General features: G+C 35.1%; 1 protein-coding gene across 2 annotated transcripts; it reads right to left on the bottom strand.

The window, feature by feature from the left end:
- Positions 1-2,310: 2,310 nt before the first annotated feature.
- Positions 2,311-14,724, bottom strand: LOC149544929 (uncharacterized). 2 transcript variants are annotated; one of them, XM_089795473.1, is made up of 7 exons: positions 13,304-14,724; positions 12,273-12,413; positions 11,061-11,172; positions 10,813-10,874; positions 6,028-6,258; positions 3,873-5,804; positions 2,311-3,624 (listed from the first exon to the last, which is right to left on the bottom strand). In XM_089795473.1, exons 1-7 carry the CDS (start codon positions 13,334-13,336, stop codon positions 3,052-3,054), a joined length of 3,084 nt encoding a protein of 1,027 aa, XP_089651599.1. In that variant the 5' UTR covers positions 13,337-14,724; the 3' UTR covers positions 2,311-3,051. The 2 variants fall into 2 exon arrangements, with proteins under 2 accessions (XP_089651599.1, XP_089651600.1); XM_089795474.1 differs by lacking the exon at positions 10,813-10,874 and having other exon boundaries at positions 13,304-14,710.
- Positions 14,725-15,153: the final 429 nt, after the last annotated feature.

Genomic DNA, 15,153 nt, shown 5'->3' with positions numbered 1-15,153 from the left:
AAGCAAAACATGCTACGCACATACCTTTTACCAGCGTAGCAACAGTAAGATTTTTGGACAGTTGAGAAGCTTCAGCAGAACACAATATGCTCCAAACAATATGCAGAACACAAAATGCTCCAAACCAGAACAGGGATGAGTAGAAAGAACAAGAAAGGCAACGGCAAATGAGCAGGCTTCCCGCTTCTTCTTTTTAAGGAAGTTGGTGTGGGCTTGATGACATTGATATCCATGTTGGCATGTAAATTTTGTTTGGAGTTGGCGATCCCATCTCGGCATAAATTCCTACCTAAACTCCCCACCTTCCTGAACACGTCTGTCCAGGGGCAGGTACTTCGCTGCGTCACCATCAGAGGCGAGTACGATAGGGATGCAAGGCGGCCGGATGGCATGCGAAGGAGGGATATGGCATGAGGATGGGGGCATGGCGGGGGCATACCCGAGGTAGTCGATCCTCCTACCTGGGTAGCCGATGCCTACAATTATTTAATATTAATGGTTAATATATTAACAAATATTATCATTAGTATGTTATTGTTAATAAGCATAAAAAATATTATAAATATTTTGACCATTATAGCCAGCAGTTGAAGCATAACGTTAGTGTCGCCATTGCATCCGGCACTGGCTAAATTGTTGAAAATTTGCACCACCTCGAGGCCCTTTTAATGGTCATGTATGCCCATCTGCTTGCCTGCCTACCTTGTACTCCTCATTATGTCATCGTCCTCATTACTCACATTGCTAACATTTTCATCGAATCAAAGATATGATTGATTTCGCTACTATATTCTTTGATTAATTTTAACAAATTATAATCTAAAACCATTGGAAATAGACATCAAGATCTAAACCATCACATTATGGAATTGTGAAAAGAAAACTTAAGTGTTCTTCTTCGTTAAAAATATGTTTCTAATTTGTTGTTTGAACGTTGTCCAAATCTCTACAGATTCAAAATTAATAAAAAAAATTATATTTTTTATTACTATTTTAAGTTTGTATTAGAAAATTATTAAATGTATTATGATTTTAACATAAGTCAAGTAAAAGTTGGCTACAAAAATAATAAAAATATTTATATTTTTTATTACTAATTTAAAAACTATTATGATTTTAAATTAAAATAATTATTAAAAAAATATTTTATTTTGAATTTTTTTGAACTCAAAATGAAACCTTATTTTTTATTTTAGTGTTTTTAGTGTTTGTTATTTATTTTGTTGGGTATTAGATTGTTGTATATTATGTTGAAATATTTTTGAACGAAAAATATAATCTTATTTTTAATTTTGTTGGTTGTTATTTGTTTTGTTGAATTATATTTATTGTTCTTTTATGTTTTGATCTTCTAAAACTATCAATTTTTAAGGAAAAACATATTATAATAATGATTATAAATAAAATAAAATATATTATCTTATAACTATTTTTAAAATCATATAAATTAAGAATACAAATAGAATTTACACAATTATTAATATTCTAATTATTATTTCAATGGTTCTCATAGAAAATAATTAAAGATAATATAATCAAAAAGTAAAAATATTCATATTTTAAATTTATTTTTATTTTTTATTAAATTTAAAATATAATTATTGACTTTTATATTTTGAAGTGTGATAATTCTAAATTTAAATTTGAAAATTATAATCTATTAAAATATATTACATTATTTTAATTAAAATAGTCATTGAATAATTATAACACCTTAAAAATTCATTATATTCTTTTTTATATTTTTATAAACTACGAATATTAAAATTTTAATAATTATAATTCCTTACAATACATTAAAACTATAAATGTTGAATAATTTTTTCATAGAAATTTGATTTTTAATAAAATTTTAGAAGAAATATTATTATAATAATAATTTAACCATAATACATTTTATTCACTGATAACTATTTTCAAAATGTAATTTAAAGTGTACAGTTGATATTTTTGAAAAAAATTATACTTCATTTATTCTCCATATTCATATGTTTCTTGTAAACTTTTACGACTACTTTATAAATCAGTTTTTCAAAGATCAAAGAGCTGTTAGCATTTTGGCAACAACGCATATGTTTAGATAATCGCAGTTTATTTTAGCATTTAGATTTTAATGTCTGTCTTTGTTGATTTGATGGACTGGAAAAAATTGAGAGTAATGAAAGGACAACGAAGTACGAGAGGCATTTGAAGGGGCATGCATGACCATAAAAAGGCGCGAGAGCAGTGCAAATTTTCGGCTATTTAGCCAGTGCCATTGCATCTTCTTTTGAACTTCATGATACAAACACACCGAAAATGCAAGAGATATTATAGGAAATTCAAGAATGCTTAATGGAAAGCTTTACTTGTACAATTACAGAAACTTGTCATCCTTGTATTTGGGAAAGGATGATGTCATCTATAGTGTTCTGATCTCTGATGCGGGGAGGGGATTGCTCCTATCCCTCGACTTTCTACATATACACAGTGATTTCCATATAAAAATTAATGAATCTACCAGTCCTGACAATTCGTACAAAACTCTTATCCCCTTACAACTTGATCTCTACTTTAAATTTGATACTTGCATTTCTTGGCGTCATGGCTCCTGTCTATTTTCCATGCCCTCTCCTATACGTACCCAAGCTGGGCTTGAAATACATATGGAAATGAGCTTGCAGAGTTCAAGCCTTGATGGGGATAGGTAAAAGGACCGAAGAGGCTTTATAGAGGATGGGATTTTAATCAGCCTCAACGCTTGAGTTGAGAAAAATAAGTTAAACTTGACCTGTACAAGGTTACAAGGTAGTGAGAAGTGACGCATATATCCATTGCAAAGCACTTAAATTTGCCTGCTGGATCTTGGTCGCTGATCAGATGCTGGAAATTGTCTACTGCCGGAGATGAAGAAAATGGGACAATAATAAGGCATGCACTCTCTACAACCCCCAGAATAGTAGTTGGGGATGGATAAGCGTTTGTTCCAGGCAGCCTGAATTCTCAAGGGCACATGCTTCAAGCCAATGGATATTTTTAAGCGAACGTTCACTAGAGAGAATTTACATTCACCTAGCTCTCTTTCACTTCTTGCTCCAGGCAAATTCTTTTTCCTTCTCTTATGCCTTCTTGAGTGTTGTGTACGGGCCGTGCATGTAACCTACCCTTCTTTGCCTCAACGGAACACCGCTGGTATGGTACAAAACCTCGACCAGATCTGAAGTTTCCGAAACTTGGGATAACCGATGATTTAGTCGGTTGAATATCAATGGCTGCATTTTCATTTGGCAATGGGCTTGTTCCGCAGTCTCCACATTCCTCTAATGACTGGTCGCTGACTGTGGCTTCTGAGTCCTGTAATAACTTCGTTTCTCGCGCAAGTGAAACAACAGCATTTGAAGGCATTTCTCCAGCACAATCACCTTTTGCCTGGGTAACTGAATTGTTTACTTGGCTCTCATTTAGCAAGCTACTTTGGGTATCAGTCTGCATTCCATCTGGAGATGGTGTAATTGCATTGTGCTTTGCACTCAAAGATTCGACACTAGATCTTGATACTTTTTCTTGTAACTTGGTACTCTGAGGGGGAGAAAAGCTCTGCGGTAAAATGTCTCGGGAAAATAAAGCTTGGAATGCAATGCGGCCCTGGAAATCAAATACCAAAGAAAATGCTTGTATTGAGCAAACAAGAACAGTAAAGCATATATAATAAATTAAGATATGAATCCAATGGATCTAATTGGAACGCAAAAAATGATTCACTCAAAGCCTTAACTAAATATTAAAGCTACAAAAAAATTGAGAATGGACTCTAGAAGACAGTTGTTTCAAGTTCTGCCTGCAGATTATTTCAAATTTATCATAAATATAATGTTGCATTAAAATAGAATCACCTCTTCAGAAACTGCTTTCCATATATCACTGGGATGAGCTCCTGACTTGGATCGACGATTTGAATCTCCTCCATGACTCTGGTGCCTGTCTTTGGGAATATGTTTTCTGATATCATCCGTTTTCTCTGCCTGCACTGTTGATGAATTGTTTCTCTCTCTTTCGATCTTGCCCAGAGTTTGAGGGAAGGCAAAACCTCCAACCTCGGTCAATTTATCTTCTGGCCCTGCTTCCGAAGTGCAATTTCCAGTCCCATTTAGTTCAAAGTCCCCTTCATTATTTTCTTTGATCATTTCAATGTTGGTCTCCAAACAGGCATCTGTTTCAGGCTCTGCACTTGAAGGAGTATTTGAACCACTCGATGACCTTTCTTTTACAAACTTCTTGTTTGTTGTAGTTTCTCCAATGGGTGAGTTAGTACTGTGCACATTATGATCCTTTTCTTTGAGGTTAAGATTTTGTTTTTCTCTGTGCATTTCTGCGTCACATGATTCTTCCATACAACTAATTGCATTCTGGTCCGATCCTGATGGTGAACCTTGTGGCGAACTCTCCAGGCTTCCAGGCTTGGGACACAATGAACTGGTATTACCATCATTCGATTGCTGCATGGATACTTTTCTCTCGGATTTAGAACAAGGATTGTTGGGCATTGACTCGAGAACCTTGTCTGCTTCTTTCATTGTAGTAACTTGGTCTTGCTTTCTTCCTCCTGTTACAGGTTCACTCTTGCATCCAGGCGAAGAATTTCCTGTAGCTGCAGCTGCAGCTGCGACAGCGGCAGCTTCTGCGGCCATCACTGCTACAAAAGGAGCATAAATACCAGGATGGAGAAAAGGAGGCGGAATGGCACCATGTAAGGTCCACCATGCTGATGCAGCTGCAACTGTTGCTGCTGTAACTGCTGCAGCTGCGCTTGTCTCATCACTAAGAGCATGTGCATTCGTCCCTGTACTTGAATGCTGTGGATCTCCCATTGTGTTACCAGTGACTCCTGACACCAACCCAGGCCAATATCTGGCAGCTGCCAGTGTGGCAGCAGCATATGCTGGGTGGTGCATAGCCACCGATGGGGAAAGATGCCATGGTGGGAGCGGACCATTTGGAGCAGATCCAGGAGCAATGAATCCAGGAATGCATCCAAAACTTTTAAAATTGTTGTATGCTGGATACGGACCTGGCACAGCAGGAAAAGGAAGCACAAAGTTAGGTACTAAAGGATTTTGAATGTCAGTCTGCATCTGCCCAGTCAAATTGGATGATGAACCATTGACATTCAGCATACTCATTGCTGCAAATTCATGAGCCAGAGAAGATGCATTTGATTTGCATTTAATGGAGTCAGGAACATTGTCAGAGTTGCCTGTCTCGACATGCTGTACTGGGACATGTCTTGGATAACCTGGCACAGGGGCAGAAGATTGGAGTTTTCTAGAAAGATAGTTTGAACTGTTATCCAGTTCGCTAGACAAATGTTCATCTGAATCTTGCTGTCCTGTATGATTTTCCAAGTATGGCGAATTTGCATTTGACTCACCAGTGCCTTCCTGTGGACTGGCACCAGATTCTGTGAGAGGGGAATTGGAAGTTAATACTGAAGCATTTCCAGACTTCACTAGTTTTGTTTGAGGCTTCAGACTGCATGTTTGTTGAACTTCAGATACTTTTCCATTTTCCAGCTTTGAATACTCGGTATTTTGGCCCTCGAATGGGGTAAACTCTTGCTTGAGGGAGGTAAATTCACAAAAAACTCCATTAGCGTTTGCATCTAAATCTGTCTCATTGATTGGAACGACAACAGTCTGGCCAAACAGCTTGAGGCTTGATGGAGAACTACTTGTACTGGAAGATTCCATTTTTGTGTTCTGCATATTAATATTTCCCTTTCTTTGAAGTGGACTTGGCCTTGCATTGTATGAAGCAAATGCTGCATTCTGGAAGTCCACCAAAAATATAAAATGAGACCTCTTGATATCATTGAATGGGTGAAAAAATGGAAATATGACAGAACTTGAAGACCAGTGTGGGAAAAGGACCACAACTTGCCTAATCAATGAATAGCTACTGGTGAGGTGCTAAAGTAACTGACACAAATGTTGTACATAAGATCAGAAACAATTCCAAAAATACTAGATTCTGCATAGTTCAATCACGCACCTTGTGAGTTGTTCCACTTAGGTTTACACCTACTGATAATTTATCACAAGTAGAAGAAACTGCTAGTAGTGATCGATTCTCCTCTTCAGTCACTGATGAGCAACTCTGAATGACACTACCTGCCTTCCGAGGATACGGATGACTTGGCTTCCTTTTAGGTCGTGGGGGAGGAATACTGATATCTTGTGTTTTGGTTACAGTTACGCCCCTTGCTGAAGCTTCCCGTTCCAGCTGCAAAATGTGTCAAGAAAAGTTTATGTTCTTAAGGGCTTATGAAGATATAAAATCCTTTTATCACATATGTAAAACTTGCATCCTCTATTTTACCACTGAACATGAGTTGAAAAATAAATTATGAAGGCATAAGGAGAATGACATTGCATTTTCAAACATGAAGTAACCTTCTTCAGGCCTAAGTTCATAACTGGAAATTCTGGAGTAGACAAACTCATCTATAAAATTAGACAGATCAGAGAATGCCCGTGTAACACCCATGTTTGATCTCATATAAATAAACAAGTCATCCTTAAGTAGTAGACGCAACTAGTCAAAATTGTAGGCAGTAGAATGCATTTTTTATGTATTGGAAGGACTTCTCCCTATGATTTGTACATTTATTTTTGTCTTGTACAATCACAAACATGAGAAATGCTAATTGTTGGGATGCTCTGTAGGAGAGCTCTACTTTAGACTAAATAACTAGGACATCTTTTATGAATACTTTAAGAATGGGAATTGATGAATGTTAGTGGGAATTGCAAGTATGATAATCGGGCCTCATAATCCACTTTAAAAAAATTAAAATGTAGTTCAGAATTCTTAAATTTTTTTATTGACCAGCTTTAATCTGCATGCAGCTAAATATATAAGGCCATCTTTTCTTAAATGAAATTCATCTACTTTTCCTACTTTTTGAAGCAAGATTTACTGCATTATAGCAGCTTTAACTAAATGATGCTAGCAACTGTGAAATTTCTTGGAAGGTCTAATGATATTTGTTAAAAACAATCCTACCACTGTAGTAACAATATAACATTCAATATTTTATCCATAAAAAGAAGTCTTCAAAATTCAATTACCAAAGTACACACAACAAAAATATCATCCAGCACATTTTGAGGTTCATCCATCACAGATGCAGAATATCATTATATAGAATATAAATGTATTCATTGCTAATAATTACAATTAAACCCATATCAAGAATATTTCATGAATGCAAAGCACTCTTTATTCTCATGTGCACAAATCAAATAACAAAATTTCAAACACAATTACATGTAACGGGCAACTGCTGCAAGCACCAAGATATCACACAGACAGGTCATGGATTGTCCTGCTGCAAAAGAATTAAGCGCATCTGTGAGTAACAGTTATATAAATTTAGTTTGAAGCAGCATTGATGAAGTAAACTGTCCAGCATAGCAGGACTGCTTTTTAGTGCCCCCATTGAATTGCAACTCTAGTAGAAACAGCCTAGGCTCACTGTTTAATTTAATGAAATTTCAAACCATCCACAAAGGAACCAGTCTGGCCATATAGCCTGGGTCATTTGAAAGATTTGTGATATAATCCACTAAAGAGCAAGAGCGAGTCCCAAGAGAAGAGAGAGAACATTTTGAGGTTATAGGAAAATATGTGCAAGTTGAATCATCCTCTTCAGGGTGTATTTCTCAAAAGCAATAAACAAAAAAGTTGTTGCTATAAACATTAAACATTGATTTTGCTCTTATATCTCATCAATGAAGATGGTAGATCTATTTTGTTTCAATATTCTAAAAATGTTCACATTCCTAGAATTTTAAGAAAATTGATAACTACAAGTTGTTCAGAAATATTCCAAGCGTTCACTAACTTGAAAATTCTTCATTCAGAAGAATTTGAGTAATAAACACATCCTATACAAATTTTAGTTCATTACTATTGGTTGATCTCTTTTGTTCAATGAATTTATAGCACACAGAGCATGGTTGAGCTCAAGTTCAAGGCTAAAGATTCCCTCATGCAGCAAGAGCATTTAGTGATTGACAAATAGAATAATGGCATATAGTTTATGACGTTTGACCTTATGAACACACAGTTTTGAATGAAAGTGGCCTAGGATTTTTGGCAGTTTAACTTCCTAATCATAAAGTGGAGGAAAAAATAACTGTAGAATGTATCATTTAATGATTACTGATGGATGAATAAGGTAGAAGAATATTTTTTATTGTTGAAGCATCTGCAAGTTAAATACTTGAGCCAGCGATCAATATATCATAATGTTGAGATTACTTTGAAGCTTCCATTGTATTTGATGTAAACTTTGGCCTCTTTAGAGTGTAGGTATGCAATACAAATAGAAAACAGTGATTGCACTATTGCATTGCATTTACAATGAGGAATTCGGACATATTACACATGCTTAAATTCTTAAATTATAAGAACAGAAGTAAACACAACTAACACAAGTGGACACTGTACCCTTAATACCTTAGGTGGCCAGCTGAGATCTCTTGAATTAATCTAACATACAAGGAAGCTCCTTCAGCAAATATTGAACAACTAATTACTTATGTAATGTCAGAATTCTCAGAAGCTTATTCTATGACACATGACCAGTTATGTTCTTACATATTCGTGTCAGATACCAGAATACAAAGGGTAGTCAGGGAGCATCAAAGAATACATTTCTCATCCAGTGATGATCCATAAGAGGAGTAGATAAATTATATTGTGGTCTGCCAAAACAAAAACATGAGGACATAAATTGATGAGGACGCTTACAACTTTTCATACTTACCAAATAAAACCAGATCTTTCTACACATAATTAGCATCATTACGCTTATTTTTTCTTTTTTCTGAATTTGATTGTATAATAATTTTTTAGATGCTAAAAATTATCACACAATCAAATCCAGAAAAAAGAAAAACATGTCATATAGATTGTGGAAATCTAATTGCATTGATCATTAGGCTTTATTATCGCCTCACATGCCACTAGAAAAGAAAGCCCCAAAAATAGAATCCAGATGAGTGCCTATATACAAATCATAATCAAGAATTGGTATTACCTGAGAACATGTTTTCTACATAGTAAAAGATGAATTTCTGTCAATTATCAGTCCCACAAGCAGGAGATAACAGGAAGTAACTCTTAAATTCAGAAAAGGATTTCATATGCCCAATGTCAAAAGTCTGAAACTGTGATCTTATGCATGCTTGGGTCAATGTCAGTCCATTTAATAGATATTCTTACCTGGCATGCAATGCATATGACCAAACATTGAATGAACTTTGTTCACACTCACAGAATCAACACTGAAAGGCTCTACAACGATATCCAGAATATGCATAATCAAAAACCACACACACAAACACATACATACATACATATATACATACACACATATGTATGAATGTATATTTGTATATCTATACACACATACACATATAAATATATACATTTGTACACACAAATGTATATGTATGTATGTATATTATATTTATAAATATATGTATAAGATTATTATAATAATAATAGACAGAAATGGCATTTTAGTCAAAAAAAAGACAAGAAACCATTGAAATGGCATTCTTACTCGTTTACTCTGTCAGAGGTTGAAAAGACATACATAAAGTCTAAAAGTTTACACTTCATTTCTTAAATTTTGGCATAACCTAAAGATTCACAACAACCTCCATTTTAACATAGATCATCCATCTTCATAAACCACTGCACTTGCATGTATAGGCGGTCTGTAGGATCACAAATGACTCTCCTAAAAATAGCTTACTCTGGATACAGAACAAAGTAAGGCACAATATAGCCAATGCAAAGCATAAAGTCAGTGATGATACGTAAACTTCCATTGCAAACAGCAACAAAATCAACTTAGAAACGAATGTGAAAATCCATATAGTCAGGTGAAAATGAAACTCAATTATTAATTATGTTATCCATGAACAAAAATTCGTTTTTGCTAAGTTGATAGAAAAATATTCATTTACAAGTTTAATTATGTTTAAGAATTTACAAGTTCTCAAAAATGTTTCAGATGAAACTGGAAAACTTCAACAGTCAAAAGTTCTAGTAATATAACTAAATGTAAAGAATCAAGTTGAGTAAAAGTTGAAACCATAAGACCATCACTAATCATTTTTCATTTCCATCGAGCAACAACATGGAAGAGATGAAATGTTCATTCTTCATTCATTACTACATAATTATTTCTGCATATCACTAAAAGTGGGGATTAATGGCTGGTATTCAAACAGACACCAGCGACCATTGAGTGCTTTTGCCAAAATTTAATTGTCTATGAAATCACTAGTAATGCATGCACAATCAATTATAAGGAAACTCATGATGAACTAGCTCTCATATAAATCAGGTTAAAACTCAGATCCTAGGTCTCTTGCATCCCTAGATAAATCAGGAACATAAAAAATAGTGAAGCAAACCTCTTAAAGATCTACATGGTTTCTCTCTCAACAATCAAATACAACATAAATCTAATGAGTTTATATGAAAAAAAAGATAATTGGGCATTTGATGACAGGTTAAATTATAATAGTCCACCCAGAGTTCCTTTAATTTTGTTAATATATTATCTATTATTCACAGAATTACTGAAAAGATTTACAAATTTCATGTTTAAGCACAATTAACTCCCTTATTGAGTTATTTTAACCACATAATATTAATATAATGTAAATATATGATGCACAAGCTTGAGAACAATTTATTGAGATGATAATTCCATAGCACCATGCCTAACTGATGGTAGAAAAGGGTAGGGACCTTAGAGAAGAACTTCTGTGCATGGCTTCGAATCTGGACGGCAGTCTTGCTACCAATGTGCTCTATAAACAATTCAAATGCAATAAGTAAGATATTACACAGTATTGCTTGACAGTATCAATCAATAAAATCAATCTTCTGTGAGAAATGGTAAAGTGGTCTAAAGCTCAAACATCAAAGTGCATGGAAAATTCATGAAAATGCCTTTTCCTATAAAAGTCAACAACCTCAAGCACAGAAGAATTTACCTTCAATTCGTCGCCAAGCTCGACCATGCATCTTCAGTGCTTCCAAAAACTTCTGATGCTCTTCTTCTGTCCATCTTTCTCGTTGCTTTGTTATAGTATAGGGTTTTCTAACCTAGTAGCCACAAAGATAATTTATTTTAAAATGTCATTTTCACATCTTATAAATATGGTTACTGATCAAAATTGTTCAAACCAACCCGAGCTTTGTTGAAAGGGACCCTAAGGATTTGGAACCAAAGTATATTCAAAATGCATATATCGATTTGAAAGCATGGTATAAAATTAAAAATACAGTATACCAAAAATTAAAAATACAGAAGAAAGGCAAACCAAACATATACAGAAGTAAACAGCTAAGAATAAGGATATTTTACTTAATTGCATATAAAATCATTTAAATTAGAGGATAATTTTGATATAAGGATGAACATTATCCTAAAAATGGTTTTCACCTCCTCTTGTAGCCAATGCTTTCACGCGAACTACAAATGGAATTCGCTGATATGGTTAGAATCAGGAATACGCAATGGATATTGAATATGGAAAAAGGAGAAATGAATGTGCAAAAGGGGAAAAAAAAAATTTAGAAATCTTAATGCCTAATTGATGGGCACAAAGAACAAATTGGCAATAGAGAAAAATTTCCAATTGTGAAAATTGTTGCCTATTTTCACATTAAAAATCAACAGTACACACATGTACGAAGAAGTTATGTGATGTTTTATCAGTATTCAACTGTCATTTTGAATCAACCTTTATTGGCCTGTATTTCATGAATGTTCATAAAAACCCACCTCTCATAAGCATGATATATACCGACTCAAGACTAAGCAGTTGAATCTTGGAAAAAGATGCTATAATATGAGCACTAGAAAAACACCACCTAAAAGTAAATTACTAGATAAACTCTAGATATATAGACACATTTGAATATGTTGGAGAACTTGATATTAGGAAGGACCATAAGAAAACTTAATTCCCATACCATAAATCATGATACTTTTTAAAACATCAAACCTGCAAAATCAATATCAAAATTCTGTTGCCAAAACTTTATCATTCACTTAAAGTGGTTCTGTATCCACAAATAGTGTTTGGAGGTCTCACACGTTTAATTTCAGACAGATGCTTACAGAGATCAGTATTAGTTTTTACTTCAGAAAAGGTTAAAATACTTTTTTCTTTGAACAGAAAAAATTAAGTAGATCTTACCTTGGTCATAAGTTCATCTCCTGATGAAGAAATTTCGTCATTCTGGAAATGAGGGGACTGAGATTTGCTTGTTTCTGAATAATGAACAATATTGCTGTGAATACCTTGCTGCCAATCTGCAAGGTTCTCGCCCCCTTCCTCCTATTAAAAAAAAATCATTTTCTATTAACTATAAACAACGTAAACAGGACTATTAACTGTGAAAGGGAAAGAAATTATCTGGAACAAATAATAATCTAAAATAAAACAAGTATGAAAGACTCTAGGATCACATTTTATTGGTGAAGATTATTTCCGAATTTTACCAGAAACAAGGTACTTCTACTCAACGTGTGTATATTTATAGAGGAAACTTGTTATCTCAAAGAGGAGTACTGTGAATTTGAATATTAGAAAGCAACAGAACATGAGCACAAATTTATCCAAATGATTCATCACAAGCTTTGACGGTTAAAATCTAACATCTTCAAACAGATAATTGATTTTAACAGAGCTAGCAAATGGAAAAGGCTTGCCAATAACTTGTTGTGCAGAGGATATGAGAACCCAAACAAAATACAATTCAAACAGAAATTGATTGAAACAGAGTTTGTAGTTTCTACTATGAAAAAGCATTTAAAATCCACTTCGAAGAGAAAACAAGAAAAAATCTATATTACTCAAACTACAATTGGATCGAAATGAGATTAAAAGTTAAAAAAGCTTTAACAGAATCTTTTGGAGAGGAAACGAGGAAAATAAAATGTTCTTAAACAGAAAAACAATTGAATGGAGTTTGCATGTTAAAAACTTTTTGTCAAGACCTCACTGTGGAGAGAAAACTGAGAAAAATTATATAAAAATAGATAGAAAGTAACTTCAAATGATTTGCAATGGGGAAAAAAATTACTAGGTTATTTTTTCAGATGAGGAAAAAAAAGAAAAATTCCAGAATCTCCAAATAGAACGGTAACTTAAACAGACTTTGCAGTTGAGAAAGCTTTACCAGAGAAAATAAGGTCTATTTAAACACAATAACAAAGCCCAAATACCTGTGGAGCGGCTACTGCAGCAAAAGAAGCCATCGAGGATGTGTACAATGACGCAAAAAATAATCTCCCTTCTTCGAAATACTATCAACAATGCTATCAAGGTCCAGAGAAAAGATAAAATAAACTGTCAATTCGTTGCCTGATAATTGATTCTGAACTGACACATAGCATCCGCCATCATGTTTTACACGCCGAGACAGCCTTATTGTAGGATATCTAAAGAAAAAGCATGTGCTAGGCGCGCTCCATGGTCTTCCACTTTAAATGAACAGAATCAAAAGCAGCCATGCCCAAAATGAACAGGAAGCAGCGTATCAACATAAGTGAAAATGATCTTAACTACCGTCCGCGTGGTCAGGAGTGAAAACAAATTGTCAATTAAAGGCAAACAAACAAATAATTCGGAGGTAAAAACCACTAATCAGCAACACAGCCACCAGCTTTGCTAAATCCGATGCTCCAAATAGGAGAAGAAAAGTCCTTAGCCTTTCCAAATACAATAAGTAACTTTGGAATACAAATAAAGCAGAGTTTCACCAGCTTTCCCGTATGCAAAGTCCCTCGATCTAGCTCATTAGCATCTTGACTCAATTTTCCAAGATCTCCTCATCACAGTAAAATAAAATCAAACCGTGCTAAGGCGAATTTTTTTTTATGAAAATGCTCACAATCAGAAGAAAAAGCTACTCAGAGACAATCGCCGACCTCTCAAAGCACAGTTTCCCCACCAATACCGCTGAAAAAGAGCTCATATTTTGCCTAAACGTTCTCCAATCCAAAAGACAAAGCGAAAATTTCTGCGAAGCGAGAAATTTAATGAAATCAATAAGATATACTAGCAAGTTTCCCTCCACAAGCTCCAACTCACTTGGCAAAGCGATTTCAACCGCAATACACTGCAAAACTCAACTTCTCAATGAACACCAGAAAGAAAGCTCAGACCTAAACAAATCTAGCAGCGAAAAGAACCAGCACCGTCACTAAGACCATCACTGTCCCTGTTTGCGAAGTTTATCTCTACCAAAGCAACATCCACAAAAATTCACCATAAACAGAGCTCAAAATTCACCAAATCGAACCGTGAAAACTGCCAGCTATCATCTCCAGCATCATTCCTTCCACCGCACAGCCAGAAATCTGCGAGACACCAACCTTGACGAAAATCTTCAAATGCAGCTCAAACTTCACCAAATCGAACCGCGCGAAACTCCACAGGCATCTACACACAACGCACCAGCCACCCGTGGTGAAAAACCCCCAGCTCCTACCCTCTCCAGCCCCCAAATTTTCCTCCAACAACACGCCAGGGTACTCGCCAGAGGCCGCAGTCGAGCCCCTTCGTCGTTAATTTTTTCTATTTCTTTATCTCCCCCTCTCTCTTTCACACAAAAAGCCCCGATTTTCTTTGGATTGTTTCCGATAAGACCGGCCCATTTCTTTATCTCATCTTTTACGTAAGCGAGGAGAGAGAAAGAAAGCGGAAAAGCTTGGCCATAAGTTTTTTGATCGTAATTTCGGAAATTCAATAAATTTTAATCTTGTGGCTGGGAACGACCCCGCCCCGGGACACGTGTCATTGATCTAGAACAGCTTGTTTTTAATGGTCTCTGTTTTTTAACTAAAAATTAATTTTCTTTTTGCGAGCAGTTTGAGCCACGAAAGAGTTTTTAAGGCTGGAAAAAGTCTTTAACAATTTAAAACGCAAAACAAGAGGGGAGAAATAGAAGACGCAATGTTCTTATTTTTCCTTCAGTCAAACGTGGACACGTGTGATCCTAGTCATCATGTAACTTTTCACTTTTGGGCCACGTCATTTTCCCATGCGGGCCCACACGAGATAGTTGGAGATG

The sequence above is a fragment of the Cupressus sempervirens genome, chromosome 8 (genome assembly GCF_028749045.1).
Source record: "Cupressus sempervirens isolate cs-2001-9-10 chromosome 8, ASM2874904v1, whole genome shotgun sequence".
NCBI classification, from domain to species: Eukaryota; Viridiplantae; Streptophyta; class Pinopsida; order Cupressales; family Cupressaceae; genus Cupressus; species Cupressus sempervirens.
The sequence above is the reverse complement of the archived record's forward strand: the minus strand, read 5'-3'. Positions and strand labels throughout refer to the sequence as shown.